This window comes from Cinclus cinclus, chromosome 3 (assembly GCF_963662255.1).
Source record: "Cinclus cinclus chromosome 3, bCinCin1.1, whole genome shotgun sequence".
Lineage (NCBI taxonomy): Eukaryota > Metazoa > Chordata > Aves > Passeriformes > Cinclidae > Cinclus > Cinclus cinclus.
Genome location: NC_085048.1, coordinates 75009050 through 75025931, shown reverse-complemented (window position 1 = coordinate 75025931; position 16882 = coordinate 75009050). Strand labels below are relative to the sequence as shown.

The 16882-nt window shown below is 36.3% G+C and overlaps 1 protein-coding gene across 4 annotated transcripts in view; it reads left to right on the top strand.

Moving 5' to 3' along the window:
• Positions 1–16882, top strand: part of QKI (QKI, KH domain containing RNA binding) — a 146497-nt gene that overhangs the window by 56449 nt on the left and 73166 nt on the right. For all 4 annotated transcript variants that reach the window (XM_062490227.1, XM_062490226.1, XM_062490229.1 and 1 more), the window contains exon 3: positions 6563–6679. In XM_062490227.1, coding sequence (XP_062346211.1) covers positions 6563–6679 — 117 coding nt within the window. The remainder of the gene's footprint in view (positions 1–6562; positions 6680–16882) is intronic.

Sequence of the window (16882 nt, the reverse complement as noted above, 5' to 3'; positions counted from 1 at the left end):
GCTTAATGTGCTGTATTTTGTTCTTTAATACCTCAAGTGGTTTTATGCTTTTTTCAAGATAGAGGCTTTCAAAAAATCAAATCTGATTATGTATCTGATATGTATCTGATTTTTTTAATGATTATCTAAGACTCAGCTGAGAGCAATGCAAGATTTTCTAAGAAATGCTGAAAAACAATTTTATTACCAGTATCATAAAACAATATTCCTTTAAAAAGAAAACAATGAAAAAAATTAAACCTAAATTTGCTAATTTTGGTGGGTCAGTGAAAGCTTTATTGGATTCTGAGTCCATTCTTGTATTTGTTTTGTCAGCATAGTGGTATTATTTGTCTTCTGCTTTAGTATGTCCAGTTAGCTTGCATATAGATGTTGCAATTAAATGCATTAGCTGATTTTCTTTGTAAAAAAACACACGTGGAAATACATACTTGAATTTAACTGTATCTTTAAGAAATTTATTAATCCTTGGAGTAATGTTAATCTTGCTTACCAAGAGTACTGACATTAAACAAACAACATTGTGTCATATACATTTATCACGCTTTGTTTTGAATGCTTTCATTGTCCTGCAGTTCCTTTGTGTCTCTTCATTACTCCATTTTCATGGTTGGCATTTTTGCCTGTGACTCTGTCAGATTAAGTTATCTCCTAAATGGTCTTGGAGTATGACTACTGCAATCTGAAGACCTAGAAGGTTTCTTCTGAAGTGGCTAAACTGACTGCCAGCCTTGCCGCTTAAGATAAAACTACCAGATGTTCCCCATTATAACATCCAGTTTTTAGTTGCTTCTTAACCATGACATATTTTAACTACTGATCCACACAGAGTCCTGTTCTTCAGATGCTTTTTATTTGGTGTGGAAAACCATACGAAGGTGAAATGATCAGGAAGTACTGCTCTCCATATCTTCAAAAAGCAAACGAATCAACAGGATATTTTAAACCACATTTTTGGGATTCTTTAGTTTGTTTAATGTATCAGTATGCAGTCTGAAAGGTGATTTGACTGTGGAGACAGCTGAATATAAGGTATAGTTTTCTGTCTTGATGAAAATCCACTTTCAGCTGGCAGTTATGTCTAACATATAACTAGGCTGTAAACTAAAACTGTAAAAAATATGGATAATGGAAGGTGAGGCTGCTCTCTCACTGATTCAGGAGACTGAAGTTTGTCCTGTTATGATTTAAAAAAACAAAAGTATATATATATATATATATATATATATGTAAAGGTAGTCAGAATGGAGGACTTGTTTTCATATATTGCATAACTTTACTGATGCTGCTTTCTACACGAGGTTAAGAATTAAATAACATCACCAAGAGTGGTCATTTATGGTTACAGGTAGTCAGTTGTAGTAATTACGGAAGGGTTTTTTTTAAAGGACATGATAGAATTTATGTGATTTTTCTAAGCTGGGGATCAGAAGGTGAAACAAAATGCTGGATTACCAGAAGCATAGATGCATTGCAAAGTGTTTGTTAAGAATAATCAGTAAAAAAAGGGCTCATTTTTTGTGTGCTTATAATATTTTTCTCAGTTTTGCTGCTTGTTTTATCTTAAAGTGCGCTTAAAGTCAGCATGAAGGGTAGAGCATCTTTTGGTTTTGTTATAATGAGGAACTACTGTGCTTTTCTTGAGACTTTCCTTAAAATAATGTTTAAGCTGGGTATGACAAGTACTCAAATACACATCATGCCTAAGGAATATAAAAGCTTTTTAAAATTTTTCTTGATATAGACTTGAAGAATAGCTTGTTTTGGCTTTTTCCCAGTGATAAGTAACTGACTCTGCAAAATCAATGTTTAGTAAGTCACTGGAACATTTGCTAATAAAATGGTAGAATAAATGAGTTTTTAATTGAGTTAAATAATTGTTTGATCAAATGTGTGTGTTTATGTTCCTGATAGATTTGGATATTTCAATCAAATTGGATTTATTCAAATTCATTTCCCTTAATGAAGTAAAGAAGTTCTTTGTGAGTTAGTTTCTTGCCACATCTCATTTTCATATTTCAAAGGAAAATACAAAATACAAAAGTCACAATAGTAGTATGAAATTTTAGTACTACTTTTCTGCCTGAAGTTCCTCAGATTTTAACATGCGTGGAATTATCCTTAAACATTGCATTTCCCATCCTGTAAAAGCCAGACACACTGCTTTGTTGTCTCTTATTAATCAGCAGCTCTGAGTCTTTGGCATGGTTCATTCTTACTTTCTTTAATACTTTTGTCCTGATGTGGGGGCTGGTGAGGACTATAAAAGCACTGGTCTGCTTAGGAAACAGTTGCATACAAGATTTTTTTTATCGGAGGGTTTCATATGCAGTGGACTTGTTAGGTAGGTCACCACATGGAAATTTCGTTGACTCCTGGGGGTGTCAGTTGCTGCAGAATAATCATTAATATCCCAGAGTAGGTAGAAACATTAGTATTTGGAGCAGGGCTTTTTTTTCCTCAATACCATTTGTTCCTTCTTAAACACTTGGAGTAACAAAAATCCTCATGTGCAGTCTCCCAGTATATGCTGTCTGTCTCTTTTCTTTAAGGGTATGTGTTTTGGACATCTTCTCATAAAAAGGTGACAACTATATTACATATCAGCAAGATCCACTGGTGTTTTGTACATGCTGAAAACTTCAAACAAGGAAAGTCAACAAACTAAGGAAATGTGAGGGTGGTGATGCAAAGAAACAAACAGGCGAAGGGAGAGCAACTAGGGTCTAACTGGTTGGAACTTCAGCGCCTGAGCTCCACTAAACACTTGTAGTTCCTGGCTTTTAGGATGATGTTGAGTTTGTGTGTTACTTTCTTCTGGAGGTTGTTTCCTTGGTTATAATTTTGAGTTGAGGAAGATTTGAGCCCATGAAAATAAAACTCAGGAAAACAGTTGTTTAATACCACTGGTGAAAATTTTGCATACAAAAATATATTGAGTGTAGAGAGACATTAATTGTTGTGGAAGTGATGCCTTGGGCCAGGCTCTTACGCTGCCTTAAGTGTATCCTTTCAGTAAATACCTATTTCATTCCTTTTGCTTGTCTAGTCTCTGTTCCAGGTCAGCCTTTCCAGGCATCAGTTCAAGAGACTGGCATCATTTGATCACTCTTTCTGAGTTACTGATGTAGAAGCAGTTAATCTTGGCTTGAGCCACTTCTGCTTAAATTTTAGCATAATCTCACTTTTTAACATACGTGAGTTTAGATACATTCTAATTAGTGCAGCCTAAAAACTGGTCAAATTGATTTCTGAACTTCTGCTGTTTCTATACTAGCAGTTCTCTGGGGGTGAGGTGAATTCTATCGCACTCAAATACAAAGTGAGAAACACTCCCAGAAATTAAAGGGAAATATTCTTAGCTTTGTCTCTGTACTCATGTTAGAGCAAACAGTATTCCTGAACACGAGTGTGTTATTTATAGAGAAACATAATGCAGTGATGAGTGTGACTGGGTGACAATATGAGACAAAGAGCAAGAGAAATAGTTAGATGTTAAGAATGGTCTTCTGAATTTGTCAGATGTCTTGTTCTGATGATTCTGTTTGATAGTCTATCTGGTCTGACAGGTAAGGGAAGCAGCAGCTGCAGATACAGCTAGATTCTGACAAAACTGTCTTAACTTCAAGGCTTACTCTGTGTTCCTCAGTTGTGGTCTTCCTGGTCACTGCTCTGTCTCCAAAAGAGTCTGAATTTTTTTTTTCTCTTGAGTTCTGAGCTCAGACTTTTGAGATGATTGTCTGAGGAACTGAATACTGACAGTGATACATGGGTACAAAAGGTAGGGGATCATTTGTTAAAGCAATACTGGGCTTAATCTGTGATAGCTGAAGAGTCAGTTACGACTGCATCTCAGGTGAGGTCCTGAAGTGTTGTATCTTGTATCTCTAGCACATTGAAGAAAACCTGGTAGGATAGAAAGTATGCTTAGATATTAATTAATTACCAAATGCTTTTAAAGACGTTTTTGGATTTTAATTCTGTCTTGAAATTACTGTGCCTGAAGTCAACAACGTGGAATTCATTACGCAAATGTAGAGCAATATGCTGTTGTAGGGGCGCATAAAAGTTTCACATTAATATAAAACTAGGGGAAAGGATCAAGGCTGAGGTAATGGGGAAGAATATTTGGGGACAGTGAATGTTGAAACAAGCATAAAAACTGAATTTTTGAGGGAGGGAAAGAAACAGCTTGGGATGTGTTAATAAGATTGTGGTTTATAAGATATAATTGTTCTGAGTAACTTAACATTGTTGAGATTTCAGTAGAACTACTGCCTTGTCTAGGCATCTTGGTTTTAGATATGATCACATTCTAGGGCCCAAGAGAGCCAATGGGAACAGGCAGAGGTTTGGAAGGAATAGCTATACAAAATTACTCCATGCATACAGTTTTGAAGGAAAACACGTGGTTGAGCTGCCTTGGAACAATTTGTGAAGGCTCTTTATAAGGAATCTATCCTAAGAGTAACTGGTAAAGGAACTGGTTTAATATTCAACAGATTATGTTGCACTTTTAAGTCTGATTTCTCAACTAGAAATTCTAAATAATGTTCAGGTGACATGACTGAAGTTGCAAACTTGAGGGTAATAGATACCTCCCTTTTTTTTCTTTGTATCCTGTATAATTCTGTTTAATTTATTTTTATCCCAGGTATGTTATTATTTGATTATTCTTTTACTCATGGTTCAAATTAGTGAAATGTTAGAGACTGCTGTTTTACTTGGCAGATTGAGAATATAACAATAGTCAGCTTGTGTGTTGGTTAAAATATTGATTTAAAGTCAGGTTTGCAATATTATTTTAGCATTATTGGTGGAATGGCATGGACATCTAAAGTTTTAGTGTGCAGAAGTATGTCTGTGTAGAAAAACAAGTAAGATACTGTTCATGTAATACAGTGGTACAATTTTGGTATTAAACATGGAATGTGTGACATGTGAGATTTTAATAATATTTCACGGGTGAACTTCATTTCTTGTAAGTAGTTCATTGCTTTATCAAGGTGTAGTGAATGTTTCTTTAGTTTCTTATGGTTCACAGCTTCTGTGTGTGTTCACAAGTTCCTTCTGTCTTTACTCCACATCCCCTCGCCTCCCTATAGTTGATTCAGATTTCATAATATGTCTTTGTTTCCTGAGCTTGCAGTACTAAATAACTTTGGGAGTATATATTCCCAGAATAGTTTAGCTGCTGTGAAACACTGTTAATTTTCTTAACTTTAATTTGCTTGCATTCATAATTTCTGCTTACTCTTAAATAATTTCTGGTATTTTCAGTTTCATAAGGATTTCAAATACATTGAGTTTTAGTACTCGAGCACAATTTTAATTAGCTGAGGAAATGAAAGCCAACAACTTTTTCACAATTCCATTGAATAACTTTGTTTACCGGCATCTAAAATATCCAGAGCAGAATGTTACAACAGAGTTTCTGTTCTTTTAATTTCTTCTTTGAATTTAATGTTCAGTCTGAAGTTTTTTAGTTTCTGTTGTTTGAGCTGGTGCTTCATCTGTGCACCACAGTTGTCACTACTGCTCTGTGTTCTCCATGCTACCATCACTTAGTGCTTTTTTTACGTCATAATTTTCAGCATGTGTGGTTGAAAATAATGAAAGGAAACAGCTCTTGAAAATAACTAGGAAATAATGTTATGTATGGCTAAATGGTGGCATTACTGTGTTGAGTGTAGGTGGGGGGATGTCTGCTGAAGTCAGCCAATTAAAGATGAAATGCTTGCTTTATTTTTATGTACAGCTGAATAAATTATACAGCTTACAAAAAGTGATGTGCTTTTGTTGTGTCTGTATATAAGCATATATACAAATACTGTATATGTAGGTGTGTGTGTGTATGTATGACAATACCATATTTTTTAAAAAATGTTGCCCAGGAAGCCTAAAATAAACATGTAAGAGGCATCATTTGTTTTTTCTGAAGGAAATGCCGTGGCACAGGTAGATAATGTTCGATGTCTTTCCCAGACTGAGCCCAGCAGAACCACATGGAACAGGGAAGGTGAATGCTGTCCACGGGCTCCTTAGCAGGGAGCAACTGAGCAGTGAGCATAGGGACCTTTCCTGAAGGTCCTGTGCCATTGTGGGGCTGCAGCTCACCTGGCACCCGAGCATTCCCGCCCCATGGAATCTGTGTGCGTGTGTGGTCGTGCACCCAGCCCCTGTGTGCTCCCGTGCCGTGGGGCACCTCGTTGGCCTAGGGATGAGCGTGGCTGGACACGTTAGAGGTGAGGGGAGGAGAGCAGCTCGGCGTTTCTGTAAGACCTTGTACAACTTAATGAGGAGGAAGTTAGGGCCACTGCTGATGTAGACTACCTGATGTTGCATCTAAAAGACCTAGTTTCACCTGAAACTTGTATCCTCAAAGTTGGGGTCACTTAATGTGTGAAAACAGTACCTCACTCATTTTTCCAACCTCAGGCATTTAGGGTGGTATCCTAAGCCGTTAAACACTTGATACTTTTAGACCTAGAAATACATCTTCTTAAATTTTGCATTAATTTTCTTTACGTGATTTTATAGAAATTATTTCTTTTTCTTTCAGTTCAACTTTGTCGGAAGAATCCTTGGGCCCAGAGGACTAACAGCTAAACAGCTTGAGGCAGAAACAGGATGCAAGATAATGGTCCGAGGGAAGGGCTCAATGAGGGACAAAAAGAAGGTAAGGTCTGCAAGGACAATGTAGTTTCAGATGCATAATTTTGTTTTCTAATGGAGGATAAGCTCATGTCTCATTTTTACTTGTTGTGTTCTTACTATTATGCTTTTTTGTTATCTGGTGTCTTACACAGATTTAGTAAATAACACAGGCTGTCCTGAACAAGTAACATGTACATGCTCCATAATTCTGCAGCTGGGAGTCTAACTAGCAATTTTAAAGTACTCTGAAGTAATAATTAACTTACAGTTGTGTCACATTTCACAAGGTAAAGGTAAAAATTGAAATTAAATGTTTTTCTAGGAAACAGCTATTAACCTCAAAGGTCTTATTTATAGCTTTCTTGTATTTAATTACCAAAGTAATGATTTGTGCATGGAGCATGTGTGGATTTGAAAAAAAAAAAAAAAAAAAAAGAGGAGTTAAACGTATTTCTGGCAGTCACTTCTGTCTGAGTGAACCAAAAAGTACAGTGGTTCTGGTTTTGTTTTGTGTTCAGGTGGAGTGCAGAGTAATTAGGGCTGTTCTTGCCTTATCCTGCTATATGCATGCTCTGCCCATATGAATAGGGAAACTGTGTGATAGAGCCATGCTGAATGTCAGGTTGCTCTCATAATAACTCAGCTTTTCTAGGTTTATTTTCTAGCTATTTCCCTCTGCCTCTGGCTACTGCCACTGAAGTTACACCAATCTCCACTGTAGTTTTGAATATTTCCTCTTTATTCCCAGAAATACAGTTTCTTTTGGTTCTTTGCTAGGAGAACCCCCATCCCCCCCCTTCTCTTACATGATCAGCCACATAATGCATTCTATTGATACATATGTGGTACATAAGAATTACAATGGAAAGTTAATATCTACCCTGTTTAACATCTCTTCCTTCCCAAAGCTTATAAATGTGTTGCCTTCAAGTTCCATTTAATGTCTTTTGTTTTCATAATCTGCTGTAATACTGTCATTGTCCTTTGTCTTATCCTACCGTTGTTGTAGGTTTTGGAGTTTGTGAATTGTCTGTTAGAGAATCACAGAGTAGTGGAGGTTCACTCGTTAGGCGGAGTCACCATGTCCAGGTTTCCTAGGATCATGTCCAGGTGGCTGCTACGTGTAGTGTCCTCCTACCACTGTGGGAGTTACTGGAGTTTTGTAATTAAGAAAAAGATAAGAAGAACATAGACTACCTGAGTGAGTCTCCTGGTTTTTTTTTAAGTTTAGTAAGAAAAGAGAAATACCTTCAACAAGGACAGGTATGGCAGATCAGATAAAACCTTGTACAGATTAAAAACTAGAAATTGATCCAGTCAGCACTTGAATGCCCATTACAACTTCAAAGTTGGTTCTCTCATAATTTTTAAACAAGTACTTGACCATTGATAATTTAATGAAATAATACTGCAGTTAGTGTGGAAAGTATTAAAATGATACCATATTATAATGTATTTGAATACCAAACAGCACAATACAGGTTGTAAGCTAGTGTTGAGTGCAAAGTAATTTTCTTCAGAAAACTGATTTTCACGCCATCCATTCTTAATATTTTCAGCTCATTTGCTCTCCTGAGGTGATTTGTATTGGTCATTAGTTTACATTTTTCAGAGCAGACTTTCTGGTGCTATACCACTGTTGATGAAGTAGGAAGAATTTCAAAATCCCAGTAAGATGTTTCTTGTGAAAATAATGATTTAGAAGCTGATTTAAGACATGGCAGTCACAGACAAAAGGAAGAATGCTTGATATCTGTCAGTCTGGGGCACAAGTACACTCCTTGCTGTTGACTGTTGCCTCTTTTCCTGACAAATTGTACTTACAGATGAACTCCCTAGACTTGCAGTGCATTTAATGATAACCACCTTTTTTTCATTTTCTCAAATGGCTTCTCTCGTTGCAGGTTGTACTTCAAAATGAAAATCAAAGTATAAAATACAGAAGTAATACTATTTTTTTTCATGGCAGGTTAGGATGCACTAACTCTTTTTTTAAAACCCTTTCTTTTCTCTAGAGTCAGTGTTGTTTAGAGAAGTGAGTATTTGAGATTTTTTCACTGAATAATTTCGAAATTTGGAGGAGATAAGAGATGCGGGCTAATTTTTTATGTGTGTTTTGTGAGTGTAATTTATACCTGCATTTATACCAATTTCCCAGTGCTTATTATAAAAGAAAGTTTATTGGTTGTGGGAAGTAATAATTACTAAATCAGTGTCAACCTTACATGATGGCTGCATGGTACTCAATACTTGAATAAACTGTCCATGTACTTTTCCTGCCTTGCTAGTGGTTGCAGAATCCAAGAGAAAATACAAAGACTGACATGCTGGAAAATAAACCATCCAGATGTGCTATGCAGAGAATTTTGCTTTGCTGTGTGATCCTATGAAAGAAGTAATGAATTAGGAATCCTTGTCATGTGACCAAAACACTTGAACTGGCATCAGATCTTGAAACTTGCTGACAGATTCTCCCCAGAAAGCAGGGGAAATCCTCAAATTGTTTGTATTTGAGGCTCAGCTGGTAATCAGAACATCTCTCTAGGCAGCTTTCAACAAATTCAAAATCAAAACCTTAATTACTGAGAATACTGTGATTAGAGCCTAGAGATACTTGAAGGAGATATTGGGGAGGGGGAAGGGGTTGCAGGCGTTCATCAAAAGCTAATGGATGTGTAACTTTGTTAAGACCAAGGCATTTTTTTGCTTAGTCTAAATGCACCTTTGATTAGGTAGAGAAGAAAACTAGTAACTTGCACATCAGTTAAAGAAAGCTTATAGTGATGACTGTCCAGTGATGGATAAGCAAAACATTTTTTTTTTTCATCTCCTGTGGCTTGAACCAGGCACTGACATATGCCCCATAGGGAGTCAGTCCTGTGCTCTATTACACACTGCTGTTATCTCACTTAAGAGGGGTGTGAAGCCCAACAGCATCAGGCTGCTGACTTGTGACAACCTTGCTTTTTTTTTTCCATTTCTTTCCAGTTTTAGGCAAGAATGTCCCCTAGAACAGTGTGTGATGAGAGAGCATCATTCATTTTTACTTCACCATGAAGCCATCTCATTATGATACACAGATTTTTTTTTTCTTACGATTGGTAGTTTCAGATAGAAGGCCAGTCAGCTGTGCAGTTCTAAATTTGAAGAACTCTGTGCCTTCATTCTCCATAGCAGCTTTAAGTCTGTTGCACTTCCTTCTGTGTTAGATGATTTGAACTGATTCATGGTTTCTGACCTACTTCTTCCAGCTTACTTGTTCCTACAATTCTGTTCACCTTGCAAGCAGAAACAGAAGGTTTAATGAAAGACATGCTCTCAGTTAGTACCAGTCTTGAATTTTGACTTGTGCAGAGTTGTTGCAATAAATAGATAATTCCATTTCTTCAAACTCTCAATTTTTCTGTTTTTATAGTATGGCTAAAAAAGAATTAGAAAAACCCTGACCTTGGTACCGGCACAAAGTTTGAGGAAAATACCAGGCAGGAAAAATTTATCTGTCTTGTAATCAGGCTGTTTTATCAAATCTGATTACATATTTGTAATATTTTTTTTACATTTTGGTCTTTGAAATGTCATCTGATAAACTTTGTTTACCAGTGGAAAGGCTTAAACATTCTATGTAGCTAATAAAGTGGTGTTAGTGCCATCGGATAATACATTGTACTGTCTTGTTGAGCAAGCCCTGTTATTGCCACCTTAATGATGAAATGCTTAGCTTTTATATTCTGTGAAAAGTGCTATGTTGAAGAAATCGTAAAGGTCTGGTGCTGACATGCATGTTGAAATGGAATATATTTAGCATGTGGGAGGAAATGAAGTTATTCTCTGTTTCAAAATGGAAGGCTGACCAGCTATCACTGATCTTCTATTCTAGGAATAAATTGCATTGCCTCCAACACATGACTCTACACAAAAGCATGCCAGTGGTGTTTGTCTGTGTTGGCAAATAGTGGTTTGGAATGGCAATTTAGAAAAATTTTTTAACTAGTAGCAAAGGTGGGGGTTTGACTCTGTCAGTATCCTTTAGGAATATTAGGGGAAAAAATACTTTAAATGGCTGGGGTCAGAGACATGTGAAAGTGAAAACAGTTTCATATTAATAATAAATGGCTAGAATGACTGTCCTTTTATTAAAAAACAATCCCTCTTTGACAATGCTGATGGAGTTTCTGGAGGCAGTTCAGATACTTGCTTTTACATTTATGACTAAAACTAGCAGAATCCCTTGCTGACATTCATCCTTAAGGATGCTGTTTATTAAAATTGACTTTTAGGTACTGGAAACTGGCAGAGACATTGTGGAACAGCAGCTCAGCATGTTTGAGATGCTGGCTTCTGCTTTGTTAGTTTCTCTTGCAAATCAAAGCTGCAAGTGTTTGACTGTTACATTCATTTGCTTTGCCATCAACTTCCATGACTATCCATTAAAAGCCACTGTATGAGCAGGCTCCCTAGCTAAGATTGAGACATGCCTTATACAGCATGTGTCCTGAATCTACTGCATTCAGATCAGAAACTTGGAATAGAAAATTATGTCTGGCATCCAGAATGAGGTGTTTAAGATACTGTCCTGGCAACAACAAAATTCATTGTCTTCTACATTTCCTTTGAACACACCTTTTCATAAGCATGTATGTCTTGATTAAGCTTAATTTCTCAAACTGATCAGGCCTGGGAGGCTTTTTTCATGCTTAATTTTTGGCTACTACAATAACTGGCCTTTTATTTTTGAACTAACTGTAAGCAAAAATGTATTAATGTAAACTTACTCACTGTATCACTGCTGCTGTTTTAATACAAATGTTTAAAAATATACTTGGTGGTTGATACTGCTTTGCCTTCCTAGAGGTTCATTATGAAACATAAGGTGTGCTGAAAATATTTTTTCATTGCTTGTAAGCTAGTATTTTATTTTTTGTTCGGTAGTGAGTCCTTTAGGAAGTGGGTTTTTCTGTTCCAGCTTCAAAACCTTAATTTCATTTGTAATTAGCTATTTTGAATACAGGAGGAATTGTAAAGCTGAATTTTATTATTGTTATTTTTCTTAAAGAATTGTTAAAGCATGGGTTTTTTTCCTTATTACAGGCAAATCGGAGGTCTTGCGAGTTATATCCCTGGTAATACTTCAGCCAGTGACCCTTTCAAGAGTTTACAGTATTAGCTAAGAGCACAGACAAAAAAAAAAAATCATAGGAAAATGTCCTCTTACCAAGTTAATGATTTAATTATATAATTAAATGCTAAAGATAAGTGAAATTTTAATTATTTTAAATAGAGTTTTTACTAGAAAGTGGTGAAGGTAACAGATTTCTTAGTTTTTTAGAAATAGTTATAGAGAAAATACTTATTTCTCACTGATAGCAGACCCCTTTTAAGCTTATTCATGGGCGTTTTGTACTCCAGTTTCTAGAATATTTTCTTTGGAATCTTACCCTCATATCTTTTCTTTAAGCAAAAAAAATTCAGTTCACAATGACAGTAGTGAAGAACACCGGCACAACTTAGCATAGCTATGTGTGGGAATGCAAATTTTACAAGAAGAGAACATTTTTCTGAAGCTTTATATAAGATTTGACAAACGCTTCTTATTTGAAGTAGTTTATTTCAAGAGTATTTTCATAGCAGCCAGGGGAACACTCTTACTTTCAAGAGTAGAATGGTTATATTTTGAAGGGAAAAAAATTAGGTGCCTGAGGACCTTAAAAATTATTACAAGGCAATATTAGTCTTTCAGAAAAAATTACTGATACATATCTGATGCAATGCATCTTTTGGATGGTTTATTTCATGCATACTTTTGCCCTTTATTGACTACCTACCAAATATATACAGTGTATATTGGATATATTTCTACATGAGCTCAATACAAAGTTGCAGATTTTCACACTGCTAAGACACGGGTTTTCCTATGTAGTGTGAAAAGTAGCTGAAGCCTTTGGCTATGATTAACTTTGCTATCAAAAATTCATTATATGTAATTTTGCTCTGAGAGCAGTTAAATTGGTTATTGAGCTAATTAAATATGGAAATAACTGACTTTAACAAAATACTTCTTTTTAATGCCATTAAGTACACTGGAAACGGCAGACCAGAGAAGTGTAATTAAAGCTCTGCTAGTTGAAATCAGTTTGTATTTTGCTTTCCTTATATTTGTTTTTCTGTCAGCTCCCTGTGAGGAGAAAAAAAAGCCCTTGTGAGCAAGCAGTGAGTGAATCTAGATTATTTCAAAATGGGAGAAAAGTAGCATGAAGTGTAGTGGAAAAACGTATATCAAGGGAATCCTGAATCATTGCCCGAACATCTGTGTATAAACAAGTCTGATTTGTAAATTAAAATGTATGTTGAATGGGAATTGACTCATCCTGTAGGATGGCAGAAGTGCTCTTCCTGCAGAATTACTCCTAAGCTTTTGTGAGGTGGGAAGCACAGAGAGTGTTAATTGTGTCCTAAAAGGTTGACCAGGTTTCAGCTCACAGTATGTATCTGGCATTTGAAAAGAAGTTAAGGGCTTGGGAGACTGCATACAGAATTTTTTTGAGATGCTGACGAAATTGTGTGCGAACAACTATCTGCATTTTACTTTGTCTAGCAAAGTAGTGAAGCAAGGTTTAAATAGTGAAAATCTACTGTAACCTGAAACTGTTTTCATGCTAACATTTCTAACTTTCTTAAGATACATTATGCTGTGATAATCTTGCTTACCAGAAATTATTTGTATTCAGGTTTGCATTTTCAGTGTGTTTTGATTAGTATTATACATTATATATACATTATAATTCTGTGTGGGAAAGGGCATACTTAGTTTGAGGCTTGAGGAAATTTTCTTGTGCCTGCATGAAGATTGAGTCTCTCCTTAAATGTTGGAATGGAGTTAGAGCTGCTTGTTTCAGGGGGAAAAGCAGCAGGCCTGTGTGATTCCTGAGTAGCTGTCAGTTCCTGGCAGTTATTGGTTCTCCTGATTTTTTTTAGGTGGCTTCTTTAGGCAGGCACAATACAGGCAGGTGGCTGTTTACAATAGTGCATATGGCTCCTCAGGGTCTTATTTAGCAATTTTATTGAGACTGATAGGAGGGCTCTTTAGAGTAAAAAAAGTAAGCACAAAATAAGATACCACTATTGCTGAGATCAAACACTTAAATTACTGATTGAATATTTAGAAGATAGAGATATTTGACTTTGTGCTATTTTATTGTTTTCCAGATGGAGACAAATAATCTGTTTCATTGCAGCAAGGTACTAGATTCCTTGCTAACTGCATAACAATCACAAAGTGTAATTCCTAAAATGAGGGATCAGTTTGCCATTTGAAGTTGTTTATAGATGGTGACTTTCCTTAGGTTTTCTGGCTTATTATTAGCCTTTGTCATGCCTAGGCTTGGATTGAAATGGAGCTTGATAATCACAGGCTACACTTCTGCTACATATGTACTGTACATTAAGCATATGAGTGAAATTCCAGTAGCTGTGTAGATGTTAATAAGGATGTGACAGTATCCCCACATTAGAGTTTATCCAGCTATAGTTGCAATATTTTATTGTTAATCTTTACACTTTCAAGGTAGAGGGAGGAATTTATTGACAGATGGTTGGACATTTTTTGTTAACCTTTCATGGGAGTAATTAGCAGTTTCTGTCTGTCTTGTAATTTTTAGTTTTTCACATCTTTTTGGACAGTAAATGGGGAGTGTTCTGATAAATACAGGATTCACTAAGTGCATGCACACTGAATATATCTTCAAAAATTTGCTTACAACTCAAAGCAGTTTTGTTTAAAGTGTGTGTTAAGTATATGCGTGGAAGATGAAAGCTTATTTAAATGTTTGGTAAGGCCAAGTACACAGATCTGTTTTTCTGTTAGAGAGAACTTGTTACTCTTGCAGTGGTAGAACATTCCAAGCAGAGCTTGGAGGCTGTTTAACTTAGTAGAATCTGATATTCTGTGTAAATTATGTGGTTTATTTGCCACAGTCTTGCCATGGAACAAACACAACACAGAGTATTTATGCTTTCTTGATGCATTTGTTGATGTTAGTGATTCTTGATTGTAATTTGACTCATAAGTAAATTCAGCGCTATATTCCTACATGACAAACAAAATCTTGTCCTATCCTTAACTTGAAATGAAGAAGACATTAGGCTGGTGTTGCGTGTTGAAAGATCTGCAAAACAGTGACTGCATTCAGGCAGTAGCTTACATGGGCCTGACAGAATGGTTTAACTGGCAGCTGAAGTAACAGGAAAACTCTGGCTGCGGGAAAGAAAAATGGGAATATCAAATTATTGGTTGGTTTCATAAGAAAGTGTTACAGAATTATGTACAAAATTCGTTAAGAATGGATGGAATCAGTACAGGGAGGAGATGTCTAGTGACATAAAAGTGTCAACAATCTGACACATGGTGCTGGGATACACCAGGATGTTTTGATGTGTGAAAGACTATAGTTTGTGAGGAGTGAACATACATATAGTACTGTGGAAAGTAGCCCAAAATAATTTATGGAGCAGTTACATTTTCACAGCAAAAGCTACAGAATTTTTTTTTTTTTCTTACTGAGTCTTACCCAGAATCATAGAATATACTGAGTAGGAAGGGACCTTTCAGGATCATTGAGTCCAGCCCCTGGCCCTGCACAGCCACCCCAAGAACCATGCCATGTGCCCAGGAGTGTTGTCCAAATGCTTCCTGAACTCTGTCAGGCTTGATGCTGTGGCCACTTCCCCAGGAAGTCAGAGCCCTTTACTCTCTTCTTCCCTTCCTCCCTACTTCCTAATCTTTCTGCTACTTTGAACCTAGGTGACCTTTTCTGGGTCTTTTTTCCCCTCCCTCTTTCATTTCTTTCTCCCTTGTTTCAAAAATTATATTAATTTTCCTTGATTTGCCATAAGGTTCCTCTTAGTACTCTCTAGAAATCTTCTCTGGCTATCTTTTTTCATCTTGGTCTTTGAGCACTTCCTTCTCATTGGCCGTGTGCTTTATAAATTATTGTAATAAAATGAAGGTTAATTTCTGTGGCACTTGATTTACTCTCTGAAAATACAGTTAGGTGACATGAAAGTGCACTAAACTGAGTTTTGGTTTTGAGCAACACTTTATATATTTGCATTATGGTAGCAAATAATATAAACACTGGTGTTTAAAAACAGGTGTAATTGGGGAATGTGAGTAATGCGGGCAAGGAAGATTGCAGGAGGCAGAAGGAAATAATGACACACTTCTCATGCTACTAACTAACAGTTTAAATTATTTAGCATGCATGAGACTATCTGAATGGGAAGAGAAAATCCAACAGCAAAAATCTATGAAGAAAATTATTTCCTGAGAGTCAGGGTGATAATGCAAATTCACCAGTTTGCTTGCCTTGAAGTTACTGGAAGATGAACTCCAAGTGCAGTAGCTTTTGAAGAGCTGTGGAGGGTAGATAGCAAAGTTGCTCTCACACTTGGCTAGAGGTTTCTGTAGGTAAGTTGTAAGTGTGACATGAGGAATTAGTAGAAATACAAGGTTAAGATTAATTAGTATCTCCGCTAGGATTCCTGATACCTGTTTGATTCCTGACATAACTAAAAATAGGTGATGTAATTATGAACCAAAGTGTCCTTCCTTTTATGCATCATTTTACAAGTGTGCTCGCGGTATTTTTGCATGCACAAATGAAAGGGATTTTTCTGCAAGAGCAAAGAACATCTTGTTGATAGTGGGCCTTTATCTGGCATGTGGGCAGTGAGTGCAATGTAACTTAAATGTTTGGATGCAAGTACTTCTGCAAATTATTATACTTTTTTTTTTTTCTCTATCTGGTAAATCTGACGTATTACTTTTTTCCTACTCTTTCTGTAGCATTCTGTGATCACATGCTGTGGCACATTTCCAGTGAGGTCTAAGTTCCATGGAATTGCATGTTCTGATATGGGTTTAATTAACTATCTGGAGGGGCTTTGGTGGTTTTTGTGGGGTTTTTTTGTTGGTTTTTTTGTACTATTTTCTTCGATACTGATTTGGTATTGGTATTGTGGTGATTTCTTTGTTGGATTTTTTTGAACTCTGTGATAGTGAAGTGGTGACAGCACTGGGTCCATTCTGTGGTAAAGCTGCTGTGAACTTTAGCAATGGCATGTTTCTCTTGAATAAGAAATAAATAGTTTTCTGAAAGATGGGACCCATAACATAATTAATAACACCTCTGCCACTGCTTGTGGGCTCTTGGGAGCATTTTTGTAAATG